Below are 20,136 nucleotides of genomic sequence, written 5' to 3'. Positions count from 1 at the left end.
TCTCAGTAGGAATAAATCTCCAAATTCCTGCTTCTAAAATTATGTGATTACAAAGTAACAAGATCTCAAACCTGTAGTTTCCAACTCTCTGTTCTTTCCTAACAGCTTGAACTCTTAAAGAAAAAGTTATTTATTTCTCTCCGCAAACTGCAGGGAATTTTTTTTTTATTCCGTTATTTTATATATTGGAATTGGGAAATAGCAGGAGGATCACAAAAATGCAACCTGTTTTAGTAGTACGGGATGTGTGATTTATATGTTTTAATTAAGAATGGAAAAGTAATTTTTTACACAGAAACTCTGCCTTTCTTTTCTGGGTTCTGTATATTAATATAAAATTTATATTAATTAGCAAATGAGTTTTCCACCTGCAGCTTGTGACCAACTCTGTTTATCCACTTGCATGATGGCTAGAAGGATGCATGGTGAATTCTGCATTATCTTAGCCTCTCTTCATTTTAGTAGTTCTCCTCTGGGGTAATTAAAAATAACATTATAATAATTATTAAACAGAGGAAGCAAAACCTAAGCTGTGCATAACATGTTAGATTTTGTTCTAAGTTGTGGGTTTGTTTGTTTTTGTTATGAATAAAGGCTGAAGCTTTTAATTGGGATTCTCTTGGTCTTGCCGCTTCACTTTGCATTTAAGTAAGCGGTGCAAATGACGGGTGTTCTTGCAAGGAATCATGCTTATCCATAAAGCCAAATGGTGATTTTGAAAATATAAGTAAGCAATTTTTAAAAATTATTATTATTATTATTATTATTATTATTATTATTATTATTATTTGTGTGCTGATCTAACTCGGATACCCAGTGGACAGTTTATGTAGCTTCATAGATTTATCTCCACCCCCATGGCCTCCTCCACTCCTTGTTTAGTTAATTTAACAAAGACTTTTTGCAATCTGTTTGGAGTTTGTCTGATGCCATGGAAAAGTATCTGCTGATTTATTTGGTTGCTTTTCGATTTCTGTCGCTAGACCGTCTTTTCTCTTCCTTTCAGCGAGGATGTCAGCTGTTATTACTTCCTATTGATCCCTTTGCAAAGTGAGAAGTGAACTAAAATTAATGTCAATTCCACTGCTTGGATCAATAGCTGGAGTTATTTTAATCTGGATTTGCACAGGGTGCTAAATTAAAAAAATCAGCATAGAGGCAGAAAAGTAACAGTTACTTACTTTGGCTGTGCCCGCTCCCTTCCAGTCACCCAAATGTTTCATCAGGCTGGTTATCCTGCAATCCATATTTTTTTAATTAAGCAGGTCAGTTAGTTTTCTTATTTTGGGTTCCATATTTAAAAACCAATGACATTTTGACATTGGGAGTGTATTATCTATAGATTTTCATAATGACTGGCCTTGCCGCAGCCTCATCTGTACATGCTCCTAATGATGGTGGTGATAGGGGATAATCGTGTGGGGCAAAGAGATGGTGGGAAAGACGGTAAGAGACAAGGAGAAAATGGGGGAGAAAAGGATGCAGGAGGGTTTTTTAAAAAAAATAAACTTGGCTTGGTGCAATATCGTAATACGTTGATTTATTCTCTATGTAATGAAGTTTGCGAACGAATAGGGCGATTGGAGTGATTCACAGTATTCTACAAGGAGTGTCAAGTGTAGCTTCCAGATTACTAATTTATGAAATACATTTAACGTAATGAGGTGACAGTGGAAGTAAAAATAGAAAAGCAGGCACAGAGGCATTAGTAGTGTGCTCTCACCCCCCTCATTTATTTAAATCCTAGAAAGGCTATGGTTTTCCCTCAGTCCCATGGGTCAATTCAGATATTAATAGTGTATTTATGTATTTATCTGGGTAGGGTGTTCCCCTCCCTTTAAAAATAATTGAAAATGAGCATTCAGGTCTCCTAGCCCCTGCTTCACCTTCACCTATTATTGCAGTTTTTTGTTTTAAATTTGTTTGCTTGCTTTTCTGTGACAAATCAGCTATGCAGAAAACAGTGCAGAAGGTAACTCCGAAAGAAGGCCGACCAGATTCTCCGTGGCATCTTTCTGTCCATGGCTAGTACTTGACGGAAAGTTATTTAAAATTTGGAAGCGACCAAAACTTTGTTAATGTGAGATCTATAACCTGCTGATTTAGCCCTGATCTGTATCAGGAAGGGAGCCAAATGAGGAAGAGGCGAGATGATGCCCTCTCATCTTCACACTTAATAACAGTCACTGAGCGTCTGGATACAGAATGGGAGAAAAGGAAATGTTACTGCTGGACAGCATGAAAGGCGCAGTCAGGATTCCACAGAGTTTGTTAACCTAGCCTTGCTCATTCACAGAATACAAAAGCCACTCCATTAGAAAAGAGACTCTTTCAGTAAGTTTTATTTGCTATGTCTGACCTTCTGGATCTAACAGGCACATTTTGTAACAGCTTTTTTATTATATGATTTTTTTGTGGCCTTTTGAGTGCCGCAAGGCTAGCACATTGTTTTAAAGTAACAGTTCTCTTACATTCAAGTGCATTGTGGCACTCTGAATGGTTGGCAGTGGAAGCTTAAAAAGTGGAGGGGGGTGGATTCTAGGTTGAAGAGGAGAGAACGTGATTTTGATTTCAACTCTAAAAAGGGTTAGAGGGAAAGTTAATGTTATTATTTATACTTACATGTAAATGTAATGATCTGTACTGATACGTTGCGAGTGGGGATAATAGGTTACTTAGAATTTGTAAGTAATTTCAAGGAAAAGCAAGCCTGGACGTTTTGTTAACATTTTTCTCTAAATGCTAATGGCATATCCAGGACAGTTTACAAATCTACTTAAGCATGAGCGCATTAGGAAGTAAAATTACTGATCCGTTTTGTGCTGTCCTCAACCTAAAAGGCAGATGCTTGCAAGAGATCATATGGCACTGGCTCCCATTATGATTTTAAATATTGTCAGAGACGCCAAGCACTTTATTGATGAAGTTGCTGCTGCTTTCCTAAAAGCATACAAACACCACATGGAACAATTCAGAGAAATGTATAAGAGAGGCATGTTTATGCCCACATGCACCATTGAATATAAAGTGAAATCAATAACTTGTATGTATATCTGCACAGGTAGATATTCACATGGGCCTCTACAACACAAAACAGATACGGTTTCTACATTATTTTTTTCTTAATGGGCTGTGCAGATATATGCAGAAATGCTTGTTTGTAAATTGTGAATAACTTACCAGATTTTTAAAATAGTAATTACTTTCTTTAAACATAATCACTTAAAATTGCCACCACTGATTTCCACAGTCCAATTCCCCCCCCCCCCGTATTTTTGTCTGTAAGGAGTCAGGTCATTTGCCTTTCATTTGCTCATTAAAGATTGTTTTCATCCCATATAGCCCTTATTCAGAGCAGTCAGTCCCCACAAACCACTCATTCCTTAATCTGAACATGCACTAGTTTCTTGCCCTTCTTACAGCAGAAGGTGAGGTCAGAGCAAGATGCACTACCTGCATGAACCACAGAGTAGTGTTGGTGTGTGGAAAAGTGCCCCATTTTATCTACTTTTAGTGGGGATCTTCTGTTGACTTCAAAGTTTGGTGCTAAAGCTGGTAGCAGGAGAAAGACTGAGAAAGACTTGTGCTGACACACCCTTAGAGGGAGTTAGAGACCCTTCTAGTTATTTGTGAACTTTCCTGAAAGAGAACACATGGAGGTTTGGTTCTTTGCTCATACAATTTTCTTGTTGCATTCATGATAGGCAACTGTCCAGGACTGAATGGCAATTAACTATTTCCTCCCCTTTTCCCTTCTTTTTCTCCACAGCTTTGGAACAGTGATGAAGCCCCAGTGAGACCCCCCAGCTCTACACCCAGACGTTGCTTTGTTTTCCATCCAGGGAAGACCATTTTCCTTGCGGCCCTGTCAAGGAAAGAGACTCCGATGGACTTACACCGGGCAGCCTTCAAGATGGAAAACTCCTCCTACCTTCCCAATCCTCTGGCATCTCCAGCCCTGATGGTTCTCGCTTCTACCGCTGAAGCAAGCCGCGATGCTTCCATCCCTTGCCAGCAGCCAAGGCCCTTTGGTGTTCCAGTATCGGTGGACAAGGATGTGCACATCCCGTTCACTAATGGCTCCTATACTTTTGCCTCCATGTATCACCGACAAGGTGGTGTGCCAGGAGCATTCACCAACCGTGATTTTCCACCTTCCTTGCTGCATCTGCACCCCCAGTTTGCTCCCCCCAATCTGGACTGCACCCCAATCAGCATGCTGAACCACAGTGGCGTTGGGGCCTTCCGTCCCTTTGCCTCCACTGAGGACAGGGAGAGTTACCAGTCAGCTTTTACACCTGCCAAGCGTCTGAAGAACTGCCATGACACTGACTCTCCCCACCTTCGCTTCTCAGACGCTGATGGCAAGGAGTATGAGTTTGGAGCCCAGCTCCCATCTGGCTCCCCCGGCTCCCTCAAAGTCGATGACACGGGGAAAAAGATCTTCGCTGTCTCTGGCCTCATTTCGGACCGGGAGACCTCATCCAGTCCCGAGGACCGAAATGATAGATGTAAGTACCTCAACTTTGCTTAGCTGGGGCAGAAAAATGTTCAACAGCTGTGTTTTGCAATGCTAGGAGGTGTCATAATACTTGTGCTCCTGTTTTTTTCTTTAAACATAGGATGATGGATTAAAGAGGGAGGGGATTGAAGGGAATCTATGCAAGGAAGCAGTTATTCTCATACTAGATCGGGATGCTGAGTCACAGAAAAATGACCAACATTCCAGAAATGGGAGGGAATCTCTATGTTGTGAATGCATTGGAGGTTGTCGCCCTGTAGTTACGGAGGAACATTTGTTCCAGACCACTTGCCTATTCCATGATTGTTGCCCTACTGTCTTGTTGAACTCCTTTCCCTCCCTCCTGCCCCAACCCTTTCCCTCACATATTTGTCTCCGGTTGTAATCAGTGCACCATTATTTGCTCCCCTGATCAGTGTAAAGGCATTATTATTGAATGTTTAGCGTAAGCTAACTTAAGCCCTTTCATCAAAGCGGAGAAAGAAAGAGAGCTGGCGATGCTCTAGGCAAGGAGATCACCCTGCCCCAATATCTCTTAAATGGGCAGAGATGTTTCCTGTAGTTCCTTCTTCAAATTCAGAAGTGGTATTATTTTTTGCAGGCCGGGAGCCAAGCTGAAGCCAGCCTGCGTAGTATTTGTTTGGGGAGCAATGCCTGTTGCAGCATTCCTCTCTCACAGCTCACCCCCTTGGTCATTAAGTGCCATGAGCTCCCCACCTAAGAAGTGGAAGATAAGGCAGTATTTGGCTTATAATGGTCCGCTCCAAATTCAAACGCACAGCTTAGATGTTGAGCTGGGATTCCCCCCCCCCTTTTGTTTGTTTTTGTGGGACCTTGCCCCCTCCCGCTTATTTTCCTCCCACTTATTTTCCATGGAAGAATCAGCAATTTATTTATTTTTTTTAAAAAAACTTCTACGTAGCTTCCCAGTTACCCCTTGGATACCATTTTTCTTCTTCTCCTTTATGATGCCGAGGAGAGTAATAGAGACGTTGTTGCGCTCTCTCCCCTGTCGGTGCTGCTTCCTCGGGCTGTCTCCTTGAATTAGGCACTGTGTTAACTTCCCAGTGCTACGAGGCATCTGCCGAAAGCCTGCGTACCTTGTCAATAAAAGTCACCATAAAATCAACCTGCCTTGTAAATCCATCGCTCTTTGGTTTTGAAATATGCCATGAGTGTGTCTTTTATGTCAACGTTTGTAAGTGTGGAATGATTCCCTCTTGAAGACAGAAGCTACATGTTGCACTACAGACGTGTGTGCTCTCTTTTGCCCTAGAGCGGCTTAAGCTGTGTGAGAAGAACTACTTGCATGTGCTTTTTGGTCTTTGATACCTGTTTGCAACAGCTAAATGTGTGTGTGTGTGTGTGTGTGTGTGTGTGTGTGAAGTAGGGAAAACATTAATAAAAGGAGGAAAGGAGAGATGTATCGTGTTCCCAATTATATGTATAAACTCCATATGAATATAAAACTCACTCAGATCATGCACACTGGAAGATAAAAATAGTGTAAAAAGCTGGCTTGCCAATTCAATATGTCTAGAGCATATTGAAGATTGCATGTTGCTAACCTCCTGTCAAAAACTAGTATAAAATATCTTATATTAATAATTTGACAATATTTAGAGAGAGGATATGACGGTGGGCACATCTGTGTTTACATGTACTCACACACATTGTCTATCTTCCTCTGTTCAGAAAGGACGTATCTTCCTTTCACTGACTTTGTTGGTAGGATACTGATGAATTCCCAGATAGTAAATAGATGAACCTCATTAAAATATGCCATCTAACGGGGATGGGGGCAGGGGTGGGGAGGGCTTAAGGAGGAAGTTTTAGAAACACACATTGAAAGTTGGAATAAAATCTGTGCAGATGGTTTGAAATGTGTCAAGATACAGAACGTTTTTCTTCCTTGATTATCCATTTGTTGCCATAAAAAACATATAAATTATTTTGAATTTATAAAGCTCTCGTGGGAGCAAAACAAAAAATGACTTTCTACCCAATAGGCTAGGTAAAGTGCATATTAATGGAGACTGACCAGGTTTAGCTCTAGTCCCGAATATTGCCTCTCATCTAGTTAAAACTTTATTTTAACAGGCAAGGGTTTTAGAGGCATTTTATTGAAACTTCGTGCATGCGTGTGAGCGAGAGAGCATTGTTGCAGCTACTTACGACCTTCAGATACCCTTGGCATGTTTAGATATTATTTCATAGGATATATATTTGTGGACATTTCAGTATTTTGGAGAAGAGTGGGGTGTATGTTCCATGTATGAAAGGTTCTTTGTTGATAGCTGATAGAATGTGTCTGAGGGCTGAAATAGCTTTCTGGTGACAACTCAGCTCGGAACAAAATTAGAGATATTTGCATGTATGTAAATGTGTCCTTATGGCCTTTATAAATACCTGGTCATTGGCCCCTGAAAAGCTGTCTCCGTTTTCTTGCGCAAATAGTATATACAAACCTTTCCTGTGAAACAAGGATTCTTTTCACCACCACCCTAACATACATTGCAGATAAATGGTTGTATAGACAGGCTGGTCGGCAAAAGTGTATTGATGGAGGTAGTAAAAGCCATCAGATCAGCAAACCCTTTATGCCTCCAATAGACACCCTACAGAATTGCCGGACTGTACTGTTTATTTGTATTCTCCCAAATACTGCAATGGAATCATACCACATGACGGGTGAATAACTTTAATTGCAACACATAACGTTCCTTGTGCCGCCACCAACAGACTAAATTCCATTTTTTGTTTGTGTCTTGTAATTTCAAAGTTGGATTTCTCACTAACTGGTTCATTTGATTTTAAGAAGGGGAATGCTACACAGTGGGTTTGTAGGGTGTGGTTTTTTTGTTTGTTTGATTAAAAAAACACCTAAAGACAATGCTGTCCAAGATGTTCTACAATAGAAATAACAGGGCTTGATGAAGGAAATGTGTGGCTTTGTAGAGATATAAATGTGGGAATCTCATTGCATTAATTAGATACTAAGTGATACTTGCGTATTTATATTCCCATGAGGCTACATTCTTATCTCTGTTAATTAGTGTTGTAAATTTGGATTGATTCTCATACCCTCTTGAAAGTCGTTTAGGATTTACTTTGGTATAATAGAGTTTTGGGTTCTGGCTCCAGAATATGTTCTGAGGTTTCACGAAATAGCCTAGTTTACGGGGTTCAACTTCAGATTTCAGTTTGGATTCAGCACTTTACCAGTGCACAATTGTACCCCAAGTCAATGGCAGAAGTTAACGAGTGCATCATATGCCTTTAACATATTTTTGCTAATTATTATTTTGCAATCCGCTTCCTGGAGAGAGGTCCGCAGTACGTTAGCAAATACACTTCTTTCCTCTGGATCCCTATGGTTCCAGGAAAGTTGGAGTCTCCAGGAGTTGGGCATGATCCTAGGAGGGTTTGTTAAGGCAAATGTTTTGTCCAGGTAGCTCTGTTTAGATGTTCATTGAGCATGCTAATGACATTTATGGAACACTGCTTACATTGCATTTGTGTTGCACAGGCATCTACAGACACATTCCATGGGGTTCTTCAGACAAACGTGTCCATATTAGTGTGGAAGTTTCCAGCTGGAGTGGATATAAACGTATCCCTGTGTGACAGATATCTATAACTCTCCTTTTAAAAACCCTCTTTATTCTTTGGCTTCTAAAATAAATTGTCCTGACTGCTCCCCACAGACTAGTTGCCGCAGTGTTTCCTCTCAGCAGGGGGAACTGGCAGAAAGGTCCACAGCAGCACCTGGATCATGCAGAACAATTTTTTTTCTGCTGAGCAAAACCACTTGGTTGTTGCAGTTCCCTTCCCTCTGTTCATTTTGGGGAACTCCAGAATGCATTATCTCCTGTATCCCTAGAGTTACTTGCAATCTCTGCCCTTAAGTTTGAGTCTACAAATGATGCTTATTTCTGTTTGAGTCACTTTTATTCTTTATTACAGCTATTTCAAAGTTTAGCCTGTTGCAGAAGAATATTTCTGGACCTTGCTTTCCACATAATATGGAACATAGTTCTTTCTCTCTCTTTAGTTTGAAGAATCATATTTCCAGAGCCTCTTCTTGGCTCTTTGGTTCTTTCTAGCAATTTAGTACCAAGTGCCCCTGGAATGAAGCATGTAAACAAATGGCCAATCCAGGAGAGCAGGACAGGGAATAAGGCACCATCGACTTCTTCATACTTCATTATTTTCTCACAATTTTGCGTCACAGTAGGGAGTGAACTTCTTGTTTGGGCGGCTTTTGAAAATCACTTCAGTAACTTGTAGCTTTGAAACTAATGAATGGAAACATCTGAGAGCAAATCAAAGCACTGTTCTGTTTAAATGCCAAACAGGAATTAATAATAATATATCAATTCCTGGTTTTTCTTTTCTTTTAGCATATTATGCAACGAACTCAAGTTTCGCTTCAGCTGTGGCTCCTTCAGCAGAGCACGTGTTGTCCAGCTGTTTGCATACTAGGGCCTATACTAAGGGAGGGATATGCATTCTAATTATTCCATGTGCAATTTGTAGACATGATGTTTGATTGGGTTTTTTATTTGTTTGTTTACTGCTATATACTGCTATATCTTCAAGCTTTTCCTATGAAATATTTTAACTACATTAAATTAGGAGCTAGAAGGAAAACCATGTTGTGAATAGCTATTTGGGATTAGGATTACTTTCGAACATAGTGAAAACAGCTATCTTTCTAAAGAGTTTTGTGTGTGCATGTTTGTGTGAGGGAGGATACTACAGGTGAGTTTTAAATGAGTGAAAACTGGATTGTGAATACAGAAAAGACCGTCCTGACAGGTCAGCTTTTGATGTCAGTTATGCCAGTTAAAACTCATGGATTTCAGTAGCATCGTTCCCGATTTGTACTGGATTTCAGTAGAATTGTTCCAGATATGTACTGGTTTGTCATACCTCAGACTTCAGTGGAGCCCACAGCCAACCTCTTTCCTACACCTTTATTTCTGCATTTTGGCTTCAGCTTTCCCTTACTCCCCCTCAGCAAACTGTTGCCGTGACTCCTTGTCATGTCCGTCTCTTTTAGTTGTATTGTTGGAATAAAGAAATGTTTGGGCCGTTAAAGTGGCGGAGAGCTGCGTGTGAGCTGCTCCAGTTCTGCCGGCTGCAGGACCATCTGGCCCTGGCTCGCATCCGCTGGTCTCCAGCTTCTCTTTCTCTTTATGTTAGCTAGGGCTATCTTGCACACTTGGAATGCCTAATCACCATGGTGAGAGGATGGGCCTTGCTGCCTGCCCCTTCCCGTCAATTGTCATGCAGAACCGATCGGGACAAGCGTTTTCTTTGCGGCAGTCGCTTGCCCGTCTTTGCCTGGCTCTTGGCAGAAGGACGGCTTTTAATTGATCATTTGTGGGGGAGGGCTGGGGTTGTTTGAGCCTCTCAAATGTTTCCCCACACAGTCTCTACCACCCGGCCAGATTTCTCATTTGTTGGGAAATGTTAGTGATTTAGCTTTTCCTTCGTCTTCCTTTTGGACTCCTGCTTGTTGCTGTTTTATGGGGAACTCTGAGGGCTTGTAACTGTGACTCCAAGGAGCACTGAGCAAGATATAAATGTTGTGTTTATCTATCCACAACTGGGAAGGGGGCACATATGGGCACTAAATGTTTATTGTCCTTCTTTCCACTGTGTGTTCATGTTTGTATTTGCATGAACGCTTATGGATTTATTATCTATGGGCAGGGTGAACTCAATCTATTTTGCTTCATGAACAAATCCAACCCTTTTCACCAATTCTAAAAACATGCCCCCAAATCTGGTGGTTGAATCCTGTAGAGATTTGATTAAATGCTGAACTTGACAGAGTTTTCTGTTAGAAGAATATTTTTAAAATATATATACAGTATATAGAAAGAAAAATTCTTTTTTGGATTACGGAGCACTGGAAGTGAGGGATAACCTGTGCTGACTTTGAGGCTTGTGCTTTTTGTGTAATTTTTAATGCCACAGTTTCTTTTAAGTATAAAAGAAGAACTGATGACCTCGAGCACTGGTCAGCCGAGTCAGCCCTGCAGTTAGGCAGAGTGGGCGACTTGCCTCAGACAGCAGTTTTTTGAGTACAGTGCAGCAAACTTCTCAGTTGATGGTGAGGAGAGGGAACTATTTTGATTTTTTTGCCTCAGGTAGCAAATTGTATTGTGGTGATGAGATGGTTTTATTTATTTTTAAAATATTATTTCAAACTGCAGATTTTGTCGTAGGCTATGATTGTGCCGTTTGCCCCTGAAATTTAAGAGCATTCAAACAGGTATTTATACCAATAAACAAATATTTGGCTGCAGTACAGAATATATCTCTTCAGCTATATGTTTGAATCTACACTTAGCTACTGCTATTAAAATAAAATGAGCAAGTGAATGACATGGAAGCCGTTCATCTTGGAACCCTCTTCCTGCTTTGTACTGTACTAATATTTTTATTTAGTAGCATGTACATTTGGCAGCACAGTCTATTCAGAAGTAAACCCCATTGGCTCCAGTGGGCCTTACTCCCCAATTAAGCCACTATAGGATTGCAGCCTCTGTCACCTTAAGGAAACATCCATGGTAATTACAAGGTTTTCTCTCGATTCATTTATCCCTAAAGACTATTGGTAAATGTAATACTATAAAATCTGTGTAAAAGTTAGTTAAAATAAATAAAACAGAGATCCTTTTGAGAAGATCAGTTAACAATGCAGTAAATGCACACTTGTTACTTAATCGTTGCAGGGTGACTAGGCACCTTTCCTCAAGGAAGCATTTCTGTTGCGGGGATATCACATTTCGCCAGCATTTAAATGCAGTTTTGTCACAGGGAAAGCGTCCTGCTCTCCTCATGTAGTGTATCTACGGCAATGGTGAATTTTATGTGAAATGGGATTGCGGGATTGCTTGATACTTATTGGACAGAGCTGATGACATTCTTAGTGGTGAGTGTCGCAGTTTCCAGACCCACTTAAAAACATAAACAAAGAACAGCAGAACCATACTTGATCATCTCTTAAGTGAACACAAAATATAATGTTACTGGTAGTGGATTAGATATAGTTGCTGTATCATTATGGATTCACATTATAAAAAATCTGTAAAGACTCAGATAGCTAGCAGAGCACTATTCTATCCATAAATGAGGGGCTGTTTGCATATTATGGTTGCCGCATAGATACCACTTTGAAATGCTCTGCATAGTGAACTATTTGTGTGCAGTGGCTTGTCAGGTGGGTTTGGTGAATTTTAGTACCACAAGCATCTGAGGTCTGCTCATAGTGAGCCATGGATAGTCCACTCTTTGGTAATAGCTTCCATTCAGTAATAAGAAAACAATCATGATACGGTTTCTTAATATAGCAACCCCTTTCTATATTCTATTAACAAAATGGAATTTAAAATGTGAACATTGCTTTGGGTGCCTCATGGCACCCAAATTTATAATTTATAAATATTAGGAATAACAAATAAATAACAGATGTATGCAGAAGACTTAAGTTAAATAGTTGTCTCCCGATGGCTGGCTATCCCTGCTGTGCACACATAGTGCAAGGAAGTGTGAGACAATAAAGAGATGAAGCAACATTTTATTTAGGAAGACTGCTAATGCCACAATCCTGTTCACACCTACTTGGGAGTAAGAGCTACATTGGTATATATGTACAGGATCATGCTGTAAGGTTTTTTGAGACAAAAGGTGTAAAGCTATTATTTTTCTATTAATGTTCCTGTGGAAAGCAGGTGTGTTTTTTTTTCACCTCAAATTTCGCAATCTTTTGTCTACTGCCATGTTTGTACGTATCATAGCTAATGAACTTTGCCCTCGCCATATTATTCAGAAGAGAAAAGTCACTTGAAGGTTTTACAACTGGATTTGTTGTTGTTGAAAACCCTGGTGACATCATTTCTACAGTGTGAAATTGCATCATTACAGTTGTGTACTTACTGTGAAAGAAAAGTGTGTGTCAGATGGATCTGCCCTGGATGTTAAGTTTAACTAATCACTGTAACACATGTAATTCACAGAGATTTCAGTCGATGAACATCTTACTCTGGCGTATTCCTATAGACTGCAATAGAACTTCATTGAGAATATGCTGGTGTAAGTAGTTTGTGGATTGTTATAATTACATATTTCAAGTTAACGGCAAGTTCGGTTCTCCTCCTCCTTCTGAATACTGAAGTATTTACCGTGCTAGTGCTGTGGGCTAGTGTTAATAGCTGCTGCTTCATGAGCTGAATACTTTACTCAACAAGAGTTTAATGATGTTAATTTGGCATCTTTATCAGATCTTTTAAAATGAATAAACAGTTTGCAGCGTCCGCTCCTCCAGCCTTGTAGTCACTGAAATGTTTCTGTGGCAGGATCTGGCTACATTTTGAATTTTGACAAATGCTGATGGCTTGTGTGGAATGCAAACAGTGAGATAACATTTGCTTTTATATTGGACCTGCAGCAGTGCCTATAACCTGAAGCTGGGGAAAGGCCCAGGGCATTTGGGACATGATGTGACAAGGACTAAGTATGCTTCTGCAAGAGGTGCGCATCTATGTGATAACGATGTACACATTGACCCATATGAGGCACATTAAAATATTTAGAATGCTAATGTTTTTAGAAATGCCCTTCTCACCATTTTCTACTGCAGTAGAAGATTCCACCCTCAGAAGACCTCTGATGTGATGTTTATTCATGGCAAAAAAGTCAAGTGGCAGCTGTTGATGCACTGTGTTAACAAGCATGACAATTTGCAGGGAAAATGCATGCATACCAGATAATTTGCATTAAACAGTTACATTTCTAGGCACCCAATCTTTTGAATTAAAAATGGGTGGTATTCAAGTAGGTTTTACTCATAGTAGACCCATTGAAATTAATGTGGCTAAATGTGGAATGCCCTCCCATCAGATGCCAAGGAAATAAACAACTATCTGACTTTTAGAAGACCTCTGAAGGCAGCCCTGTTTAGGGAAGTTTTTAATGACTGGTGTTTTAATGTATTTTTAATATTTTGTTGGAAGCCACCCAGAGTGGCTGGGGAAACCCAGCCAGATAGGCGGGGTATAAATAAATCATTATTATTAATTTTATTAAATTAGGTCAATTAATTTCAAAAGGTCTCCTGAATAAAAGTTAGTTGAATAATACCTGGTGGATTTCAACATCACAGGTAATATTAACTATATTTGCAAATCTGTTTTAAAAAGCCAAGACGAAAGCCTGTTCTCCGTGCCATTTTGAATGTGTTGTTAAAGGTTTTCTGCTGGGCATTATGTAATGGTCTTTTATAGTTTAGGCTGCTCCCATTTACTAACCTGCCAGTGGCCTTTTCCTGCTCCCTTTTATAGGAGCTGATAAGAGTCTAGAACCAAATAAAGCAGGGGTTCTTGTGGCCTCCGATGAGCTTTAATTCCTCAAAGTAAGGAGGTGCAGAGGCCATGTTCCTGATGATTGATAGTTTGTGAGGATGGCGAAGACTGGATAATTTATTTGGTATTGTGCTGCATCTTCTCCCTTCTTCTGTCACAGAAGCACACAGCTGGTTACTGAGGTGGGACACTTCCATCTCAGGTACTCATCTATGGGGCAGGAAGAAGCATTGGCAGTAGGGATGTTGTGTATAGGTGAACTATTTGCCTATCTTTTTACTGCTGTTTCCTCCTGTTACTGCTGTGCAGGAAGACAACCTGTAGCTGTGTGCTTGAGATGGAAGCTACACAACCTCTTCTTGTCTCAAGGCTTTGAGGTGCTTCATTTTCCAGTAGGAGATGACTGGCAATGCAGCAAATGGCAGGAGCAGAGTAGCCAGCCAGGAACTGTAGCATATACTACTCGATATTCTAGAACCACACATTTTTAATGCGTGTTTGTCTTTTCCCTTATTCTCATTCCATTTGACTATATAGATATAGAAGTACTAGATTTTATTGGTGCCAAAGTCAGGTTGTGCACAACCCAGTATGTCAGATGACCAGATGAGGTAACAACCCTTCAATTTGCAAGGGGAAATGACAAGTAACAACTGGTTGGTTAAAACTTATATCTCATCTACATCAGATTTGGTCATTGGCTGTTAGAGAAGATAAACATTTATGAATGATAAATATGATTTCTGTTTTTTATTGCTTCAATATCTTCATTTGTTAGCACCTTTTCCCTTCATTTAAATACATTCCATTTTCAGTCTGAAATTTGTGAAAATGCTATTTTCTCTTGCCTCACCTGAGCCCCTATGCAGCTCTGTGGAATGGTCATTTCCTTCTTATTTACGCTTCTAAGTTGTATAGAAGGATCAAGACTAGTATTGTTTTGACTGCTTATGCTCTGTTTGGCTTTGTCCAGGCTTTCCAGGATAGTGTAGGGTATCCTCTCAAGTTTTCATTTCTGTTTTGAAAGATAAAGCTGGAGGCCCCTTTTTTGTTTACCAGTCACTGTACAAAGCAGATGCTGACAGTGATAATAATGTTTACTTGCATTTGTTATAACTAGGACTGGAAATACTTTGCATACATCAGTCTTTTATAAAACTTCCACCCTACACGGAGCTGGTTTTATTTTCTATTTTTAAAAGTATTTCAATGTGCTGGTATTAAACTTTCTAGGTACCCAGGCAACAGGTTCCTGAGATTTGTCCGGCCCTGCTCACAACTCAAAGGAAGCAGCAAAAACAGGCAGACTGTGGTATTTCTTTATACTTTACATGATTTCTGCAGATTTAATGGCTGTTGGATGATTTCATGGCTTAACATGAAGTTCCCTGGACATAGCACTGTACTAGATGGTCCACTGATCTGCTCCCATTTATACAGAAGAAAGAAAGCAGTTGTGTTTTGCCTCGTTGCAGAAATTGTCTGATTAAGTACAGTACAGAATGTGGAAACTCAAAAGCACTTTGCTTTCTAAGAAACTAGCCAATTAGGCTATAGCTAAAATTGATTCCTGTTTGGAAAGAGTAGATTAATTTATCAAATGGTAGGGTCATTTCAAGTTTGGGGTTGGAAGTGAAAGACGTTACTATGGTTTTACAAGTTAGATGATCCACAAAGGCTGTAGTAGTTATGGAGTTTTGAATGCCGGGGAAAAAAACCTGAAACAAAGGAAGCAGACGCAAGAGACATTTTTGCTGGGGTAATGCTGGAAGCTGTGAGGAATCCACTGCATTCCTGGAGGCAAAGCGAAGAATCCAGTTTCCTTCCTATACCGTAAAATCTCTTTTTCACCTTTAAAAGAAAACCTTGAAACAACAAGACTGGCTGCCTTAGCTTCCTTCCTGACACACCCAACCATGTGATGCTTCTGTATATTCTTGCTTTAATCATGGCTGACTGATTAACAGACCAAATTGAACCTGATCAAAAGGTGAAATAGGCAGTTAACCCTTCTGTCTAATTTAAGTGGTTTACTTTCCGCTTTGCTTGCCTTTAGCCCTTCATTCCCTAACATGTAGCACAACCCATGCCTCTGTTCGGAAGAAATTCCTGTTTATACTTCTGCTATGACCCTCGGCACCTGAGAGTCAGTAAGAAGTGGCTTGTATAGATTTGGTTTGTGCTCTTTGTTTGGGTTCAGTTTTTCTTTTTCTTCTTAATACTCTAACTAGCAAAGGATTTTAATACTATCTCCTTCTCTTCTTTGTACATGATACATTTTAGGTCCCGATAAAAAAGCAACAGCCCCTTGCATAGAAACCTGTTGTCGTGGTGCTCAATTTTCTCTGCAACAGCAACATAAGAATTCTCTCTTCCAGCTCTTTCAGCCAAACAACATATCTCCTCAAACCAAGGATTATTACATGGGATGAATGCAGTTGTTCTCAACACGCAAGCATAAACACCTATTTAATAGAAACAGTCATAGAGTTGGAAAGGATCCTAAGGATCATCTAGTCCAGCCCTCTGCAATGCAGGCATATGCAGCTGTTCCTTAATGGGGAATCAAACCTTTGATCTTGGGTTTCTCAAGCTGCATCTTTGTGGTTCCATACAATTGTTTATATATGGATAGATATGTTTTGCTGGGTGGGATGGTGAGTGGTGAATATGTGTGACTGGATAGATGAATTGAAGTGGTGTGTGTATTTGTGTGTGAAAGAGAGGGGAGTGTGTGAGAGTTGACTCTGGCCCTGCCCACCATTGGCATTCTCCCAAAAAGTTTACTCTCAAGGAAATGCAGCCATTGGTGGGGGGAAAATGTTCCCCAGTCCTGATCTAGTGCTTCACTTCAATTCTATCTCCTTTTCTCTCTATCTGGCCAAAGCAGACATGATGTAGAAGATCCACCATGGGATTGCCATGGGATTTTTGGTGTGGGTTAATTTTAAAGCAGCCATAGTGTTGATCACAGTAGTAGTGTTTGGTAGGAGGAGATGTTCAGTCTTTTCCCTCCATGCAGTTTTCCTGATCTAAACTCCCTCCACTTGTCCCTTACTACCACCAGTATAGGGAAAAAATATAGGTACAGTATATGCACCTTTATAATAGGTTATGTAAATTAGGGAAGTGGTATGGAGAAAAAAGGTTTTTTAAAACAACAAAAAACCTTTGCTGCTATCACAGCTCCAATAAATATCAGGACACTGACACACACACTTTAAAATAAACAAAAATCTTGGGAGATCTACTTGTAGATCTCCTGTGACACATCTATTCTGGCCCTAAGCTAGCTTTGCTAGCTGTGATACTTCATCTTTTCTTGGTGAAAAATGATAAAACTTTGATCCTTCATGAAATTTGGGAAATATGCAAGTTTGGGTATCTTACAATAATTGGCAAGGCCTTTCCCCCAACAGTGTCAATTATGCAAGTTTCTCCTCCTATTAAAAGAAATTATTTCCTCCTTCCTTTTTTTGTATTGTGCAGGTCATAATTTCATAGATCAGAGTTGGGAATTACTGTTTCATTCTTAAAAATTACCTTTGTGGACCACATGATGGAGCAGGAAACCCTTCTGGTCATGACCCAAAACAGCACTATACAGGTGCACATTTATTGTTTTTGTGGATTGAAACCTGGTGGTGTTTATCATTACATTTTAGTATTCATCATTACTGACTACCTTTAACTTTAGCTATCCAAGCAGTAACAAAGTTCCCTTATTTTTTTGAGTGGTGCCCAGTGATGCCTCACCTGTATCATGAGAACTTGAATGATGACAGCAAGAGTCAGGGCTGAAGAATTTAGGAACAAGGAAACAGCCTTATACTGTACTAGATAAAATTGTCCATCTACCCCAATAGTCTCTTCTGGCTGGCAGCATCTTTCAGGCAGGAGTCTTTCACATTCCCTGTTTCCCTGATCTTATAGATGTGGCTGTTGAAACTGTTTCTGCTGTGAATTCTCCAAAGCTCTCTGGGGGTCTAAAGCCTCTTCTAAGTTCTCAGCAGCTGGCAAAATATTTATTTTTGGGTACGTACAAATATCCTAATTTGAGGCAGTGTAGGATGTTCAGAGCGAGGTGGAAATGTTTTCACTTAACTGTTTGATGTTGCAAGATATTTCATTCTCCATCATGCCAGCGTGTGGGTGTCTAACATTCTGGGCTTGTACAATTTTCTTACTGTGATCAACCCTGTAGTTTGACAATGATTTTTCCAACAGGTAAGTCACAAGAGGCTTAGCAGTTTCTTTCTCTTCAGGAGGGACACTATTGCTTTGTGATTTTCCTGGAGTCTGTGAAATGTGTCTACAATGTCCAATGGTGAGTGGAGCATTCAGAAGGATGTATGATTAAAAAAAAATCCATGGAAGCAGGGACTTTGATAAATCTGCAGGCAAGTTTTCGAAGATTCAAACTTCTCTTCTGTCATGATAAATAATCTCAAAGGCACAAAACATGTATCCAGATAGCATTGGTTGTCTGTCTGAAGAGGGGTATATAGATAAGATTTAGCAAAGCACAGATTATTGTACTTAACACCTACTTTCAATAAAATATTGGGTAACTTTCTTTCTCTTCTAAGTGAATGTCTGTGTGTCTGTTTTTTTCCTGATCTCTATGTGCAAATTATATATAGTTTGCCACTAAATATTGTAAAACATTTTCCTGGTTCTGAAATGCATATTTTAAAATGATAAAAAGGCAACTGGGAGGTGGTGGGATAGAATCTCAAGCACCTAATAGGCTTATCCCTAACACATAGGTGGGCTTTGCTATACCTAAACCACTGCTTTCTGACCCTTAATTCGCTTACTCTTGCAGCCATCAAAGAAAGGAGACTCTATAATTTCCTTGTGTTACTTTTTCATCCCTTATCTGTTACAGGAAATGTTTCCTAATATCTTATCTACTTGATCTAAATTCCCCATCACCACTGGTAGAGTTTTGGAATCACCTGTTGGTATTGGCCTGTAGCCTAGGAACCACACATTTGTAGCTATTTTTCTTTATTTTCTTCTAGGTTTGTATCTTGCCTTATCGCTGAGGTCTCAAGCTGGCAAACAAAAACAAATATTAAAAACAACCAGGAGAAATAACAATAAAAACAGATGCCATCAAAAGGACACTTGAGATTGTGCTGGGCACCTAAAAGAGTATAATGCCAGCAGTTGATGAACACAATATGAGAAAAAGGTTGAAATTTTGAGTCCCATCCCAGAAAAGACCGTGTCTCATTTCTGGTAGCTGTGGACTGAACTTCATGTGGCAGAAGCACTTGGACAGACAGGCTTATATAGGAGAAGATAGTCCTTCAGCTACTCAGATTCTAGGCTGATCAAGGCTTTAAATGCCCAAACCATCATGTTGAATAGTACTTGGAAGCAGACTAGTAGACACTAGCATAGTACTTTACTTTACTTCACTTCACTTAGCATAGGTAGTGTCCTTCATCTGTTAGGATCACAGTTTGGTATACAAAATTCATTTTAAAATGACAACGAACCTAATCTTAAAAATAAACCAATGACTGCAACCAAATGGTTAAAACAACAATCCAGTGACTATATTTCTGCAGCAAACCGAACATTTCAGTTTCAGCTAGTATCATCAAACAGCTCAACTCAATATCCTTCCATGTTCATCCCAGCCTAGATGCAAGGGTAAGTTTCAAGGCAATGATGGAGCCTCACAAAGAAAATATGCCATACGTGCCTCCAGGGAGTTGCATGTTCATAGTGAATGTTGCCAGTTAACAATTTGGCCTTCACATTTTGATCCTGGTGTAATTTCTGTACTGTCTTCAAAGTCAGCTCCATGTGCAATTCATTACAGTAATCTATCTTGGATATAACTAGGCCATGGATTACTGTATCTAGATATTTTTTCTTCAGAGAGAGATGTAGGCTGTATGCTACGCTGACACTGGTAAAAGACTCAGCAAGCTATCATTGTGAGCACCCACTAATAAAGTTAGATTAAACAGAACTCCAGACTGGGCCTCAATACATTTCAGATTTTAAGACTTGCTAATTGCATTTATATCATTTTCTTCCTTTAAGGTGTTCAGGGTAGTAAAGGAGTGATCCATCCTCTCCCCCTTACTGTCCCACAACAAAGCTGTGAGGTTGGTTAGGGTGTAAGAGCATGACTGTCTCAGGATCACTCGGGGATCTTCATAACTGATCAAGAAAAGCCTAGGTCTCTACACCCTCTATTAGGAGTTTCCCGTG

The 20,136-nt window shown here is 39.9% G+C and overlaps 1 protein-coding gene across 5 annotated transcripts in view; it reads left to right on the top strand.

Annotated features, from left to right (window-relative positions):
• Nucleotides 1-20,136, top strand: part of RNF220 (ring finger protein 220) — a 331,499-nt gene that overhangs the window by 9,444 nt on the left and 301,919 nt on the right. For all 5 annotated transcript variants that reach the window (XM_053392649.1, XM_053392650.1, XM_053392648.1 and 2 more), the window contains exon 2: nt 3,770-4,511. In XM_053392649.1, the coding sequence (XP_053248624.1) occupies nt 3,770-4,511 (742 nt within the window). The remainder of the gene's footprint in view (nt 1-3,769; nt 4,512-20,136) is intronic.

The sequence above is a fragment of the Podarcis raffonei genome, chromosome 6 (genome assembly GCF_027172205.1).
Source record: "Podarcis raffonei isolate rPodRaf1 chromosome 6, rPodRaf1.pri, whole genome shotgun sequence".
NCBI lineage: Eukaryota > Metazoa > Chordata > Lepidosauria > Squamata > Lacertidae > Podarcis > Podarcis raffonei.
This window is presented reverse-complemented; position numbering and strand designations above follow the sequence as displayed.